This window comes from Callorhinchus milii, unplaced genomic scaffold (genome assembly GCF_018977255.1).
Source record: "Callorhinchus milii isolate IMCB2004 unplaced genomic scaffold, IMCB_Cmil_1.0 Scaffold2, whole genome shotgun sequence".
Lineage (NCBI taxonomy): Eukaryota > Metazoa > Chordata > Chondrichthyes > Chimaeriformes > Callorhinchidae > Callorhinchus > Callorhinchus milii.
The window spans coordinates 12,020,130-12,033,953 of NW_024704743.1; the positions used below are offsets into that span (position 1 = coordinate 12,020,130).

Below are 13,824 nucleotides of genomic sequence, written 5' to 3' on the forward strand. Positions count from 1 at the left end.
CTCTATCCCTTTCTCTCTTTTTTTCTTGTTTCTTTTTACTCCTTTCCACTTTATTCTCTTTTCATTACTCTTATCTTTCACTTTTTTCTCTTTTTGTGTTTCTCTCTCTCACTCTCGTTTTCTCTCTCTTTTCTTTCTTTCGACCCTTCCCCTCATTCTTTCTCTCTATCTCCCCTTTATTTCTCTTATTTTCTCACTCTCGCTCTTTTTCTCCCTCCCTTTCACTCTTTCTCTAATGCTTTGTAAAAATCTGTGCTTGATGTGGTGCTCACTGCAGAGCGTTAAAAACCGTCACCTGAATTGCAAAGCTTTTCAGGTCTCCTGTGTTAATGAAAATTATTGTGTTCTAAGTCATCGCTCCTCTGCTCCCATTCCCACTGTAAACCAAAACCAAATGGAACAAGCATATAGTGGAAAAGGTGACTTGTGTTTAGCAATTAATCTGGTGGCTTCAGTCGTAGATCTTAGTTTAATGTCTCATCTGAAGGATGGCACTTCCAATAATGCAGTACTCACCCAGTACAGCAATGGAGGGTCATAGTGCTGTCTGCCTGTTTGCGTTGATGTTAAGGATCGTACAGCACTATTAGAGTTACCCCCGGCCCGCACCTGGACGGGTACTAATTGGGAACATTGGGAACCTTGACTCGGGTGCAAATACAAATATAATTTGTTGTTGTTCAGTGCCTTGGGATATCCTTCTAATAGGAAAGACACTATATATAAATGTAACTTTGCTTTATATTGTATAGATAGGAGAAGGGAGATTTTACCTGTTGTCTTGGCCAACAATACACCAGATAAAATTGGTTATTCATCTCATGGCTATTTGGCTGCTGCGTTTAGTTACAGAATATATAGTCATTCCACTTTACAGTAAATCCTGCAAAGCTCTGTATCAAATGTAAGGATTATTATGATAGTGCACTAGTAGGCTGTACGTAAAGTTTTTGGCTTCACAACGTAAGGAGGTTGCCTGGGCCCGAAAGGCAGTATGTCTCCGAGGGGGTCCTATAGAGTTATATAAAATGAGATGTAAATTCAACTGAGAAAATGAATCCAGAACAATACTTTCAGAGATGCCAAGGCAGCAAGAGAAGAGAGCACAAGTTCAGGATTGTGAAGAACCAAGTTCAGGAAGGGAACCAGGAAGTATTTCTTTACACAGAGAGCAATCAACAGTTGGACTGAGTGACCAGGACACTGGATTGATGATGTAACAAAAGACGTTTGTGTGTTCATAATTGAGTTTGATGTAGTCCAGAGGACCTTTCAAACCGCTTCCCAGGATTTATGGCCAAATGTAGTGATTGTTTATAGTTGATGAGTATGGGAGCCAATTTACACACAGCAATATCCCACAAACAGCCATGAAGTGAATGACTGATTTTATCCAGAGGGTTGTTGGCCAAGTCATCAGGAGAAACTGTCCTGCTTTTAACACCCTGGGATCTTTAATGTCCACCTGAACAGGCACAGATGAGACATCAATTTCAACATCTCATCCGAAAGAAGGTGCCGCTGACAATGCAACGCCCACTAACAATACACGTCCTCCCTTTCATGCCTTGGGATGTCCTCCTGAAGTGAAAGGCGCTATACAAAGTAATATGTTGTTGATCCGTTTCTCCTGCCCCCCCACCCCGCAGCACTGTGGCTGAAGAGCCTTAACCCAACCCTTGCTCCCATGGCTTTGCGATGAAACTGGCTCAATCCAGCTCACTGAGAAGAATGCATTGTGTGTGGATTCAAAAGCTGTGTGGGAGACGAGGGAGGCAGGCGGAGGGAGTGGGGGGGGGGGGGGGGTGTGGTGGTGGAAGGCTTATTCCACAGTTCTGTTTTCAAATGTTGTGCTGCTCTCTGTGACCTGGCACAACAGTATTGCTGTTCAAATGTTTGGAGAGAATGGGCAAAGTAAAATCCCTCAAACACTTATCCTGCTGCCTTTTCAAATGTTATTACAGTCTCATCCTCAATAGCCAGCCACTTGTGGCAAAGAGTTTCATGTTCCAAAAACCCTCTTGCACATCTCAACCTTCACCTTAACTCTCCCTGTGCCCAACCCAGTACTTAACAATAAATAATAATAATAATAATAATAGTCCTTGCATTTGGCATAGTGCCTTATCACATTGACGAGATGTCTCAAAGTGCCTCACAAGATTTTACTGTGAAGTGTAGTGATTGTGTAGGCGAACCAGCAGCCAATTTGCACACAGCAGTATCCCACAAACAGCCAAGAAGTGAACGGCCAATTTTCTTAGGAGGATTGTTGGCCAGGACACCAGGAAGTTAGGTCACAAATCCTTTTTCGAAAACTGCCCTGGGATCTTTATCATTCACTTGAACAGATAGATACGACCTTGGTTTAACGTCTTATCCGCAAAAATGGGCATCTCCAACAATGGCTCCCCCAGCACCGCACTGGAGTGTCAGCATAGACTATGCAAGACCAAAGCCCCAATATGGAGCTTGAACCACAACTTTTTGACTCAGAGGTGAGAATGCTACCAACTCATAGAATCATACAGCACAGAAAGAAGCCATTCGGCCCATCGTGTCTGCGCTGGCTCCGAAAAGAGCAATCCAACTCAATCCCACTGGCCCACTTTCTTTCCATAGCCCTGCAAACCTGTCCTCCCCAAATACCCATCTACTCTCTTAAAAGTTGTTATTGAACCGGCTTCCACTACCCTTTCAGGTAATGCATTCCAGATCCAAACAACTCGCTGGGTGAAATTTTTTTTCCTACCTTCCCCTCTGTTTCTTTTAACAACTATCTTAAATCAATGTCCTCGGGTTACTGACCCACATGCCAGTGGAAACAGTTTTTTCCGGTTCAACCTATCAAATCCTTTCACGATCTTGAATACCTCTATTGAATCCCCTCTTAATCTTCTCTGCTCTAGGGAGAATAATCCTAGTTTCACTAACCTTTCCTCATAACTAAGGTCCCTCATTCCTGGTACCATCCTGGTAAACCTCCTTTGCACCCTCTCCAATGCCCTCGCATCATTCCTAAAGTGCGGTGCCCAGAACTGAACGCAGTACTCCAACTGAGGCCTAACCAGCATTTTATAAATATTACATAACCTCCTGACTTTTGAATTCTCTGCCCCTGTTTATAAAACCTAGTATCCCGTATGCTTTTTTAACAGCTTTATCTACCTGTCCTACCACCTTCAGAGATTTGCTTATGTGGACCCCCAGGTCTCTTTGTTCATTTGCCCCCTTTAAGATTGTACCATCAGCTTATATTGCCTCTCCTCATTCGTTTTACCAAAATGCATCACTTCGCATTTCTCCACATTAAACCTCATCTGCCACGTTTCTGCCCATTTTACCAATCTGTCTAACTCATCTTGCAGTCTGGTGCTATCCTCCTCACCATTAACTACTTTTCCTAGCTTAGATTCGTCTGCAAATTTGGAAATTGTGCTCCCTATATCCTGATCCAGATCATTAATATAGATCAGAAAGAGCAGTGGTCCCAATACCGGCCCCTGAGGGACACCACTACACACCTCTCTCCAGTCAGAAAAGCAACCGTTTACCACCACTCTCTGCTTTCTGTCTCCTAGCCAGTTCTGGATCCACGTTGCCACAGTCCCTTTAATACCATGGGCTTCTATTTTTTGTTTATAAGTCTCTTATGTGGCACTTTGTCAAATGCCTTTTGAAAATCTAGATAAACTACGTCCACTGCTCTACCTTCATCTACTCTCTCAAGTCATTTCATCAAAAAATTCTATTAGGTTTGTCAGACACGATCTGCCTTTAATAAATCCGTGTTGACTGTCCTTTATTAAACCATATTTTTCTAAGTGAGAAGTTATATTGTCCCGGATTATAGTCTCCAGAAGCTTCCCTACTACTGATGTTAGGCTGATTGACCTGTAGTTCTCAGGTTTATCCTTCTGCCCCTTTTTGTACAGGGGAGTAACATTTGCAACCTTCCAGTCCTCTGGCATCACTCCAGTGTCCAAAGAGGATTGAAAGATTGTGGCCAGAGGCCTCCGCTATTTCCACCCTTGCTTCCCTCAGTAACCTAGGATGCATCCCGTCCTGACTAGATGACTTATCTATGTTGAGCACCAACAGCCTAACCTAGTACCTCCTTTCTGTTGATTTTTATCATATCCAATTTCTGTTCACGCACCTGTGATATTGTGGCATTGTCTTCTTTTGTGAAGACAGTTGCAAAGTACTTATTTAGTACATCAGCCATGCCCTCTGCCTCAACAAGAAGATTTCCACTAGGGTCCCTATTTGGACCCACCCTACCTTTGACTAACTCTTAACATGTACTCTTGATATGCTTGTAAAATATCTTAGGGTTCCCTTTTCTGTTTCCTGCTAATCTTTTCTCATACAATCTTTTTGCCCCTCTTATTTCCCTTTTCACTTCTCCTCTGTACTTCCTATATTCTATTTGATTATCCTCATCCCATCCAACTGATCCAGGCTGACACATTACTTGTGCCCTTGCTACTGATTCAACAACCAGCGAGGAAAATCCTTTCAATATCTATCCTCCAGAAACCTTTCACAACTTTGAAAGACCCAGCTGCTCTGAAATTCCACATTACCTAAGCCAATAAAGCCATTTTATCTTAAATTTTAAGAATTGTAGAAAATTCCCTTTTTCTTCTGCAGTAAGAAGGAACCCTAATTGAACCCTTATCTTATTGAAACATATAAGATTCTTAAAGGGCTGGATAAAGTAGACACTGAGGAACTGTTTCCCCTGGTAGGAGAATCAGGGGTCACAGTCTTAAAATTAAGGGTCAGCCTTTTAGAACAGAGTTGAGGAAACATTTCTTCACTCAGAGGATAGTGAATTTATGGCATTCACTACCCCAAAAAGCTGTAGATGTTCAATCCTTGAACATCTTCAAGGCTGAGACTGAAAGATTTTTNAAAAAACAGAGGGATTAGGGGATATGGGGATAGGGCAGGTAATTAGAGTTAGGTCTGAAGATCAGCCATGATCTTATCAAATGGCGGGGCAGGCTCGAGGGGCCGAATGGCCTACTCCTGCTCCTAATTCTTATGTTCTTATGTTCTTATAATAATTTGGTCACTCAATCCAAGACTGTTTGTGGGACACTGCTGTGTACAATTCAAAACAATTCAAACACAAGTAATGTGTCAGCCTGGATTAGTTGGATGGGATGGGCTGAGGATAATCAAATAGAATATAGCAAGGCTACCGTGTTTCGTCCACAAAATATACAGTCAATTCATTTTACAGTATGCAAAATACTGCAGATGCTGGAAATCTGAAACAAAAACAGAAGTTGTTGGGAACACTCAGCATCTATGGAGAAAGTCAACGTTTCGGATCCATGACCCTTCATCAGAACTGGGGCATGTTGGGAAGGAGAGGCTTTTAAGGGCTAACAGAGAGGGGGGAAGGAAGACAAAGGAGAAAATGGGGTAGAGGGCAGGGGATGGTGGGTTAAAGAGGTGTTAATGATGTAAAACAAAGGGGCGTGGGGGTTGCAACAAAGCAGGGGACTAGAAGTGTTATACTGCAGAATAAAGAGGGGGAAAGATTGCAGCAAAACAGGTAGACCAGAGGGAGAAAAGGTGCGACTGGGACTAAGGTGATGTGGTAATGGTCACAGAAGAGGGGGAGTGGAGGTGAGTTGTCATGTCTGAAATTGTTGAAATCAATAATGAGGCCAGAGGGCTGTATAAGCGTATAAGCTGTATAAGATCCTGTGGCAATGCTTGAAAAGAGAAGCGAGTTTCTTAATAAAAAATAAAATGTGGACGCGCTGTAGCCAGTAACAACAACAACAAAAACTTGCATTTATATAGCGCCCATCACACAGGGTAGCATCCCAGAGAGCTTGACAGTGGCGGAGCACGATGCCAGGGAAGGGCGGGTGACCGTAGGCACAGTCAAATAGGAAGGTCTTCAAGCATGACAGACAGGAAGGAAGGAAGGAAGGAAGGGAGGGAGGGGCAAGCCGGAGGTTTAGATGAAGAGTGTTCCAGAGTTTCGGGGAGTAGTGGCTGAAAGCGCGGCCACTAATGATGGAATGGAGGGCACTAGGGACATGCAGAAGGCGGGAGCCAGTTGAGTGGAGGCAGTGGGTTGGGGGGGTAAGCAGGTCACAGAGGTAGGGAGGTGCCAGGGCTTGAAGTGATTTGAAAATGAGTGAGAGGATCTTGAAATCGATTTGTTTGGTGATAGGGAGCCAGCAGAGCCTGGCTGGAACTGGTGTGACGTGGGTAAAAAGTTTAGTATGGATCGAATAGGGAGATCGAATAGGGAGTTTAGAAGGAACTTCTTCACGCAGAGAATGGTGATAATGTGGAACTCAATGCCAGACACTGTGGTTGAAGTAAACAGAATCAATGTATTTCAGAGAAAACCTGAAGGATACATGAGGGAGAATGGAACAGAAGGCAAACAGGGTTTCTGGCGAGGGATGTAAGCTTGTAGGGAGCATAAACATTGCACGGATCAGATGGGCTGAATGGCCTGTTTCCATGCTGTATCACTATGTATCTGTGTAAAATTGTGTATTATTTCTGAATGAAAGCTCCTAATCCCTGTTGTTCTTTCACTGCAGCAATGTGCGTACTGCAAGCGACTGGGAGCCACCATCAGCTGCTCGGACGCCCAGTGCAGCCAGCGGTATCACTACCCCTGTGCTGCCGGGGCTGGGACATTCCAAGACATCAGGGCCCTGTGTCTCCTCTGCCCGGAACACATCGACCAAGCTCCTGAAAGATGTGAGTTAGCGGTTTCCTTCTAATCTACTCAATCATAAATGATCTGATATGTAGCACTCTGGGACTCTACCCTGCATGAGGAGTGCTATATAAATGCAAGTTGTTATAATCTCCAGTATAACCCTCTACTCCTGTTGCTCGATTGCCATGACCACGGTTAAAACACACAACGTGATGCTTAAGCCAATTTTGTTAGGATGACATAACATGTTAGGTATTTGACAAAATGTGCACATTTGTCAATAGAGATGGGATTGCCTCTTTTGACCAAGGCTATTGTCAAGTGCTTTGTGTTGTGTTGTTTGTTTGTCAGTTTGGCTCAGTTGGTCCCACTCTCATCTCTGAATCAGAAGGTTGTGGGTTCAAGACCCATGTCGGGAATTGGAACTCATATAGTAGACTGGAGTAGCACTACATTACTGGGCTGGACTGACCCGGCTAGGCTGGCCCTGGCTGGGCTGACCCGAGCTGGGCTGGGCTGACTCGGGCTGGGCTTGGCTGACCTGGGCTCGGCTGAGCTGACTCGGGCTAAGATGGGATGGGCTGAGTTGACCTGGGCTGCGATGGGATGGGTTGAGCTGGGCTGAGCTGAGGGGAGCTGTACACATTATTTTGGTGCATTTATGTCAAGCGTTTTTCCATATAAAGTCCAGCACCTTGAGATGCCCTCCAAGGCCTTGCTCCTTCCTACCTCTGTGACCTGTTAACCTCATATCAGCCTGTCCATTCCCTCCACTCAGCAGGCTCTGGCCTGCTCCACATTCCCCGGCCAGCCCGCTTGCCCCACCTCCGGCGGTCGGGCTACCAGCTTCTCTGCCATCACCCTTTGGAATCCATCCAACAGTCCCTTCGCCTTGCTCCCTCCCTTGCCTCCTTCAAGGCACATCTCAAAAACCTACTCTTCGACTGCACATTCAGCCACCCTCCCACGCTCCCTGATCCCAACCCCCTGCTCGGGTCCAATTCCCTGACTGTCCAGCGCCTTGGACTTCCTCCCAACTTGAAAGGCGCTATACAAATGTAATTTGTTGTTATTGTTGTCCTAATGTTTGCTCTCGTTTGGTCTCTCCAGCCATGGAGGAAGCAAACTGCGCTGTTTGCGACAGCCCGGGTGAGCTCTCGGACCAACTGTTCTGTACCAGCTGTGGGCAGCACTACCATGGAGGGTGCCTCGACATTGTGGTGACGCCGCTGAAACGTGCCGGGTGGCAATGCCCCGAGTGCAAAATCTGCCAGACATGCAGGTAAGCCAGGGGGGCGACAGTGTGAGCAATCCAGTCAAGGTGAAGTTACAGTGGGAGTCCATTTGGGATATTCTGGGGCTCACTCTGCTCACTTGAGCGATTGTTTGCCAGAGCCCGTTGAGCGGAGGGAGTGGTAGGTGGTTAGGAGGTCACAGAGGTAGGGAGGAGCAAAGTCGTGGAAGGCTTTGAAAGTGAGGACCAGGATCTTGAACTGAATGATGGGGAACCAGTGGAGTCGGGTGAGGATGGGGGTGATAAGGTCACAGAGCCTGTGGTGGAAGAGGACATGGCTGCAGAGTTCTGATGACCTGCAGCCTGTGGAGGGAGGAGTTGGGGAGGCCGACAAGCAGGGAGTTGGCGTAGTCGATCCTGGATGTGATGATCGCGTGGATGAGGGTCTCGGCGGCCTGCGATAAGAGACAGTGGTGGAGCTGGGCAATATTGTGGACATGGGGAAAGGCAGAGCGGGTCATGGCACGGACGTGGGATATGAAGGACAGTTTGAGGGTCGAACAGTATGCCAAGGTTCCATATAGGCTCCATGAGATGCAGAGTGCATTCATGAAAAGTGATGCTGTCAGCGCCAGAGGTATGGAGGTGCAGAGGAGAACCAATATCCTCGGTTTTGTGGATATTCAACTGGAGGAAGTTAGCTCTCGTCCAGGATTTGATGTACGACAGGCAGTCTGTGAGGGTAGCATTGGTCCTGGAGTCGAGGGTGGAGGCAGAGAGGTAGAGTTGGGTGTCATCCTCATACGTGTGGAAGTTGACCCCATGTCTACGGATGATGTCACCAAGGGGAGAGCATGTAGATGTTGAAAAGGAGAGGACCAAGGACAGAGCCCTGAGGAACTCCACACATGACGGTTCGGGAGCTGGAGATGAAGCTGTTAGTGGAGACAAAGTGTAGACATAGGAGAGGTAGAATTTGAAGGCAACGGCAGGTCCATAAAGGTTAAGCTGAGCAAACTGAGAATTCCATTCATCCCTACTTAGTTAATTCGAGAAAGTATTAACCAACTGCAAAGCGGAGTCCTGTTATTGGTTGGAGAATCTCACCTCGCAAGCGAGAGGACCCAGGTTCGATTCCTGGATAGGACTAAACCTAGGCAAGTTTCCTTACTCCAGACATCTCTGTTTACCTAACAGTAAGTAGGAACCCAGTTGTTAATCGGTTGGCTGATCGCTTTCCAGGGTTAGTAATCTCTTAAAATAAAATCCCGTCACTCACTCCATGACTGTTGGTGTGCGCAATTGGCTGCTGCGTTTTGCCCACAAAATATACAGTCAATTCACTTTGAGGCGTCTCAATGATGTGAGATGCAAGAATTATTATTATATATAAGTTTAAAAACCTCAATCAAATCACAGTTCCAGTTCCTCCAGTCTCCACTCATAGGCCTATGAGTATCATCTAAGTAAATTTCCAGTATCATCTAAGTAAATTTCCTCTCTGCATCCCCTCTGTTGCCTTGATGCCTTTCCTAAAGTGGAGTGACCAATACTGGCTGACCAGTCTGTCATCAGCAGTGCCCCCCCACCCTCACCCTACTTGCCTCAGTTAAAGTTCCTCTCAAGACCTACCTCTTTGACCACACCTTCAAGTACCTTTCCCTCCCCACCCCTATCAATTCTCATCGGGTACCAAGTCAGGATAGTCAAGCACCTTGGGACATCCTCCCATTGTGAAAGTTGCTGTAGAAATATAAAATTATTGTTATACTTTGGACCCTCCTGGCTCAGGAACCAGATGACTGAGACAGGAGTGACTCGATTCCAAGACTCACTTGCTGATGTCAGGGCATTTCAAGGGAGCGTTGCATGCAACATGGTGCATAGTCCTGACGGCTGCTGTTCTGTTTTGCAAGAAAACCCTTTTGTATTAACATTTACAAGGTTAAGCCTCTGTTTACCTAGCAACACGTAGGAACTCAGTTATTTGTCGATTGGTGGATTGTTTTCCAATAATCCCTGCCCCACCCCCACCCCGCTTCAACAACAACAACAAAAAAATTACATTTATAGAGCGCCTTTCACGTCGGGAGGACGTCCCAAAGCGCTGAACAGTCAGGTGTTGGGGCACGAGCGTGGGGGAGGGGTGGTATAGGGCTGAGGGAAGGCAGAGAGGTGGGAGGGAGACCAAAGGCACGGTCGAAGAGAAAGGTCTTGAGACCGGCCTTGAAGGAGGCAAGGATGAAGCGAGGCGAAGGGACCGTGGGATGGAGTTCCAGAGTGTGGGGGCAGAGAGGCTAAAAGCCCGGCACCAATGGTAGGGCGGGTCGGGCGGGAGAGATAGAGCAGGCCGGAGCCCGATGAACGGAGGGAGCGGGCAGGTTGGTAGGGAGTCAGCAGCTCAGAGAGGAGGAGGTTGCTTCCCCTGCGAAAACAAATTGATCACTCAATCCACGACTGCTGTGTGTAATTGGCTGCCATGTTTTGCGCACAAAATAAACAGTCAATCCACTTTACAGTATATTCTGTATATTGTATATTGTATCAAATGCAAGGATTATTATTATTGATTAACATTGTCTTTTTTTTCCTCTCTCTCCCCACCCCCCCCCCCTTAACCCTCTCAGACAACCGGGAGACGATAGCCAAATGCTGGTGTGCGACACTTGTGACAAAGGCTATCACACGTTTTGTCTCCAACCAGTGATGGAGTCCATCCCCACCAATGGCTGGCGGTGTAAAGTAAGTGATGGCATCTCTAACCTCTCCAACCTGCTTACCCCCAACTCACAACCCATTGCCTCCGCTCAATTGGCTCTGGCTTCCTGCATGTCCCTCGTGCCCTCCATTCTACCATCGGTGGCCACTCTTTCAGCCGCTGTGCCCCAAAGTTCTGGAACATTCTTCCTCTATCTTACCCCTTGCAAGATAGAATAGCCTTGCCCCCTCCTTGTCCAGCTTCAGGTCGCGCTTAAAGACCCTCCTCTTCGAACATGCCTACGGTCACCCTGCTCCGCTCGGCATCGTGCTCCGCTCTGGGACCCTGTGTGAGGGGCGCTATATAAATGCAAGTTGTTGATGTCGATGAACAAAACCTGCTACAATCCCTGAGACCCAAATTACACCGACTGTCAGCCTGTAAAACCCTTTTGTAGCTTTAGAAAGAAGTATTGCAAGAACAGCAAGAATCTTGAGTTTGAAAAAAATACTTTGTGTTAATTTAGAATTGCGTCCAAGAGAAAGATAGAGAATGTGTGTGAAAGAGAGAGAGAGAAGGGAACAGAAGGGGATGGAAGGGAGAAGGAATGAGTGGAGACTCGTGTGGAGTATAAACACCGGCACAGACTGGCTGGGACGTGTGACTTGTTTCCTTACTGTATGTATGAAAAAATATGTAAGCCTTTTCCTGCACCCCTTCTCTAAAAAAAGAATCAGGCTACTAAATTAAGGTTTTAAATTTAACAATTTTGCATAACATTATATGTTAAAGACGGCATGATCTTCATGGGCTGAGACTAGGTGGAACATATGGTTTTGTGAATATTGTAGATAGTCTTAAAGTTGTCAGTGTAGCACTCTGGCTCTGAGTAAGAAGGTTGTGGGTTCACGTTGGGACTTTGAGCTCACATAGTCCAGGCTGACACTTTAATGAGGTGAGTGGGAGAGCACTGCATTGTCAAAGACAAGAATCTTTGGATGACGTTAAACCGAGAGCCTCTCTGTGCCTGTTCAATTGGATGTTAAAGATCCAATGGCACTATTCAAAACGAGAAGGGAATTTCTCCTGGTGTTCTGGCCAACAATCCCCCAAATACACTAACAACAACAACAACAACATGCACTTCTATAGTGTCCTCCATGCAGGGCAGAGTCTCAGCACTTAGCATGTCCCAAAAATTGGTTACTTCATGGCTGTTTGTTCACAAATTTGGTCCTGTGTGCACATAAAAATGTACAGTCACTGCATTTTATTTTAAATTCTCTGAAGCACCTTGAGATCTGCTTACGATGTGATAAGCTCTGTATCAAATGCAAGGAGTATAATTACAACTATTATTGAATGAAATGATGATACTGAGATCAAGTAATTTCTCTGCAGTTTTGGAGGTAGGGATGCAAGAAGGAGAACCGGAGATAGAAGGACATTTAAGGGACATTGGTTTGAAGAGTGAGGTTTGAAGAGTGAGGATGGGAGAATATTTTGAGAATGTTTGGTTTAATTAACTTTTGGATCCTAATGGTGTCTGTAAAGAAAAGAACCCTAAATTGGCTATTCTCCGTTGGGAGTGTAGTGACTGTGTTTTGTTGAGAGTAATTCAGGTTTTGAGTCTAAGTGGCCGTCCTTTGATTTCTCCTGGTGTCTCTTGTGAGTGTGGAGAGGTTTATTCCCTCCCCCGCTCCCTCGGCTCGGGTCAGTGTTTCAGGTACTCTGCTTCAGTAATGCTTCTTGACAGGTGCTGTGAAACATGGGAGCAGCTGTCAATCACCACGTCATCACATCACCGAGCCTTGTCCCCTGAAGCATTCAGACTCTTTAATCTTTCACCCACACATTCTCATTGCCATACACAGTCTGCCATAGTAACAGAACACAATATCATGTTGAAGGATGGGATACCTGGTGTGTGGTGTGTGCACCTGTGTGTGTGTATGTATGTGTATGTGTGAGGGGGGTTATGTATGTGCGGGAGAGTTGTGTGTACGTGGGGAGGGGGTTGTGTATGTGGGGTGGTTATGTGTGAGGAGATTGTATGTGTGAGGGGATTGTATGTGTGAGGTGTTGTGTGTGTGGTGGGGGGGTATGTGTATGTGTGTGGCAGGTTGTGTGTGTGTGGTGGGTTGTGTGTATGTGGCAGGGGGTTGTGCGTGTGGAGGGGGTTGTGTGTGTATATGGGGGGGTTGTGTTTGTGGGGGATTGTGTGTGTGGAGGGGTTGTGTGTGTGGGTGGTGTGTGTGTGTGGGGGTGGTTTGTGTGTGAGGAGGTTGTGTGTGTGTGTTTGGGGGGGTGTTGAGTGTGGGTGTGTGTGTGGGGTAGTTGTGTGTGTATGTGGGTGGAGGGATTGTGTGTGTGTGTGGGGGGGGGGGTTGTGTGTGGGGGGGCGTTGTGTATGTGTGAGGTTGGTTGTGTGTATTGGGGATGCGTATGTGGGAGGATTGTGTGTGTGGGCGGAGGGTTTGTGTGTTTGTGGGGGGGAAGTGTGTGGGGTGTGTGTGTTCAGGGGGTTTGTGTGGGGGAGGGTGGGTGAGGGAATTGTGTGTGTGTGGGTTGTGTGTGTTGGGGGGATGTATATGTGGGGGTTGTGTGTGCGCGGAGAGGTTGTTTGTGGGGTGGGGTGTGTGTGGGGTAGGTTGTGTGTGTGGGGGGGTGTTGTATGTGTGTGGTGGGGGAGTTGAGTGTGGGGGTAAGTTGTATGTGGGGGGGTGTTGTGTGTGTGGGGGGGGTTGTTATGTGTGTGTGAGGGGGTTGTGTGGGTGTGTGTGTGTTGGGGGCATTGTGTGAATGTGGGTGTGTGTGGGTGGGGGGTTGTTTGTGTGTGGGGGGGGAGGTGTGTGTGTGTGTGGGGTTGGGGTGTCTGTGGGTGGGGGCTGTTGGGTGAGTGTGGCAGTGTGTGTATTTGTGTGGGGGGTGGTTGTAATGTGTTTTGATCTGGTGATTGACAGATAACGTTCCTGCCATATTTAAAACTTTAAAACTTTATAAGAATTAGTGAAGGAGGCAAGATGTGTTTTTAAACCCCCCCCCCACACACACACACACACCCATACACAACCTCTCCGCGCAACACAACCCCCACATATAGATCCTCATCCTCACCTAATAATAATAATAATAATAATCCTTGCATTTGATATAGCGCTTTTCACGTCGGGAGGACGT

The 13,824-nt window shown here is 46.6% G+C and overlaps 1 protein-coding gene across 1 annotated transcript in view; it reads left to right on the forward strand.

Moving 5' to 3' along the window:
• Positions 1-13,824, forward strand: part of LOC103189436 (histone-lysine N-methyltransferase 2C-like) — a gene marked incomplete at its 3' end in the record, with an annotated part of 147,116 nt that overhangs the window by 125,964 nt on the left and 7,328 nt on the right. Inside the window, exons 8-10 of the mRNA XM_007909832.2 lie at positions 6,588-6,750; positions 7,823-7,994; positions 10,574-10,688. Coding sequence (XP_007908023.2) covers positions 6,588-6,750; positions 7,823-7,994; positions 10,574-10,688 — 450 coding nt within the window. The remainder of the gene's footprint in view (positions 1-6,587; positions 6,751-7,822; positions 7,995-10,573; positions 10,689-13,824) is intronic.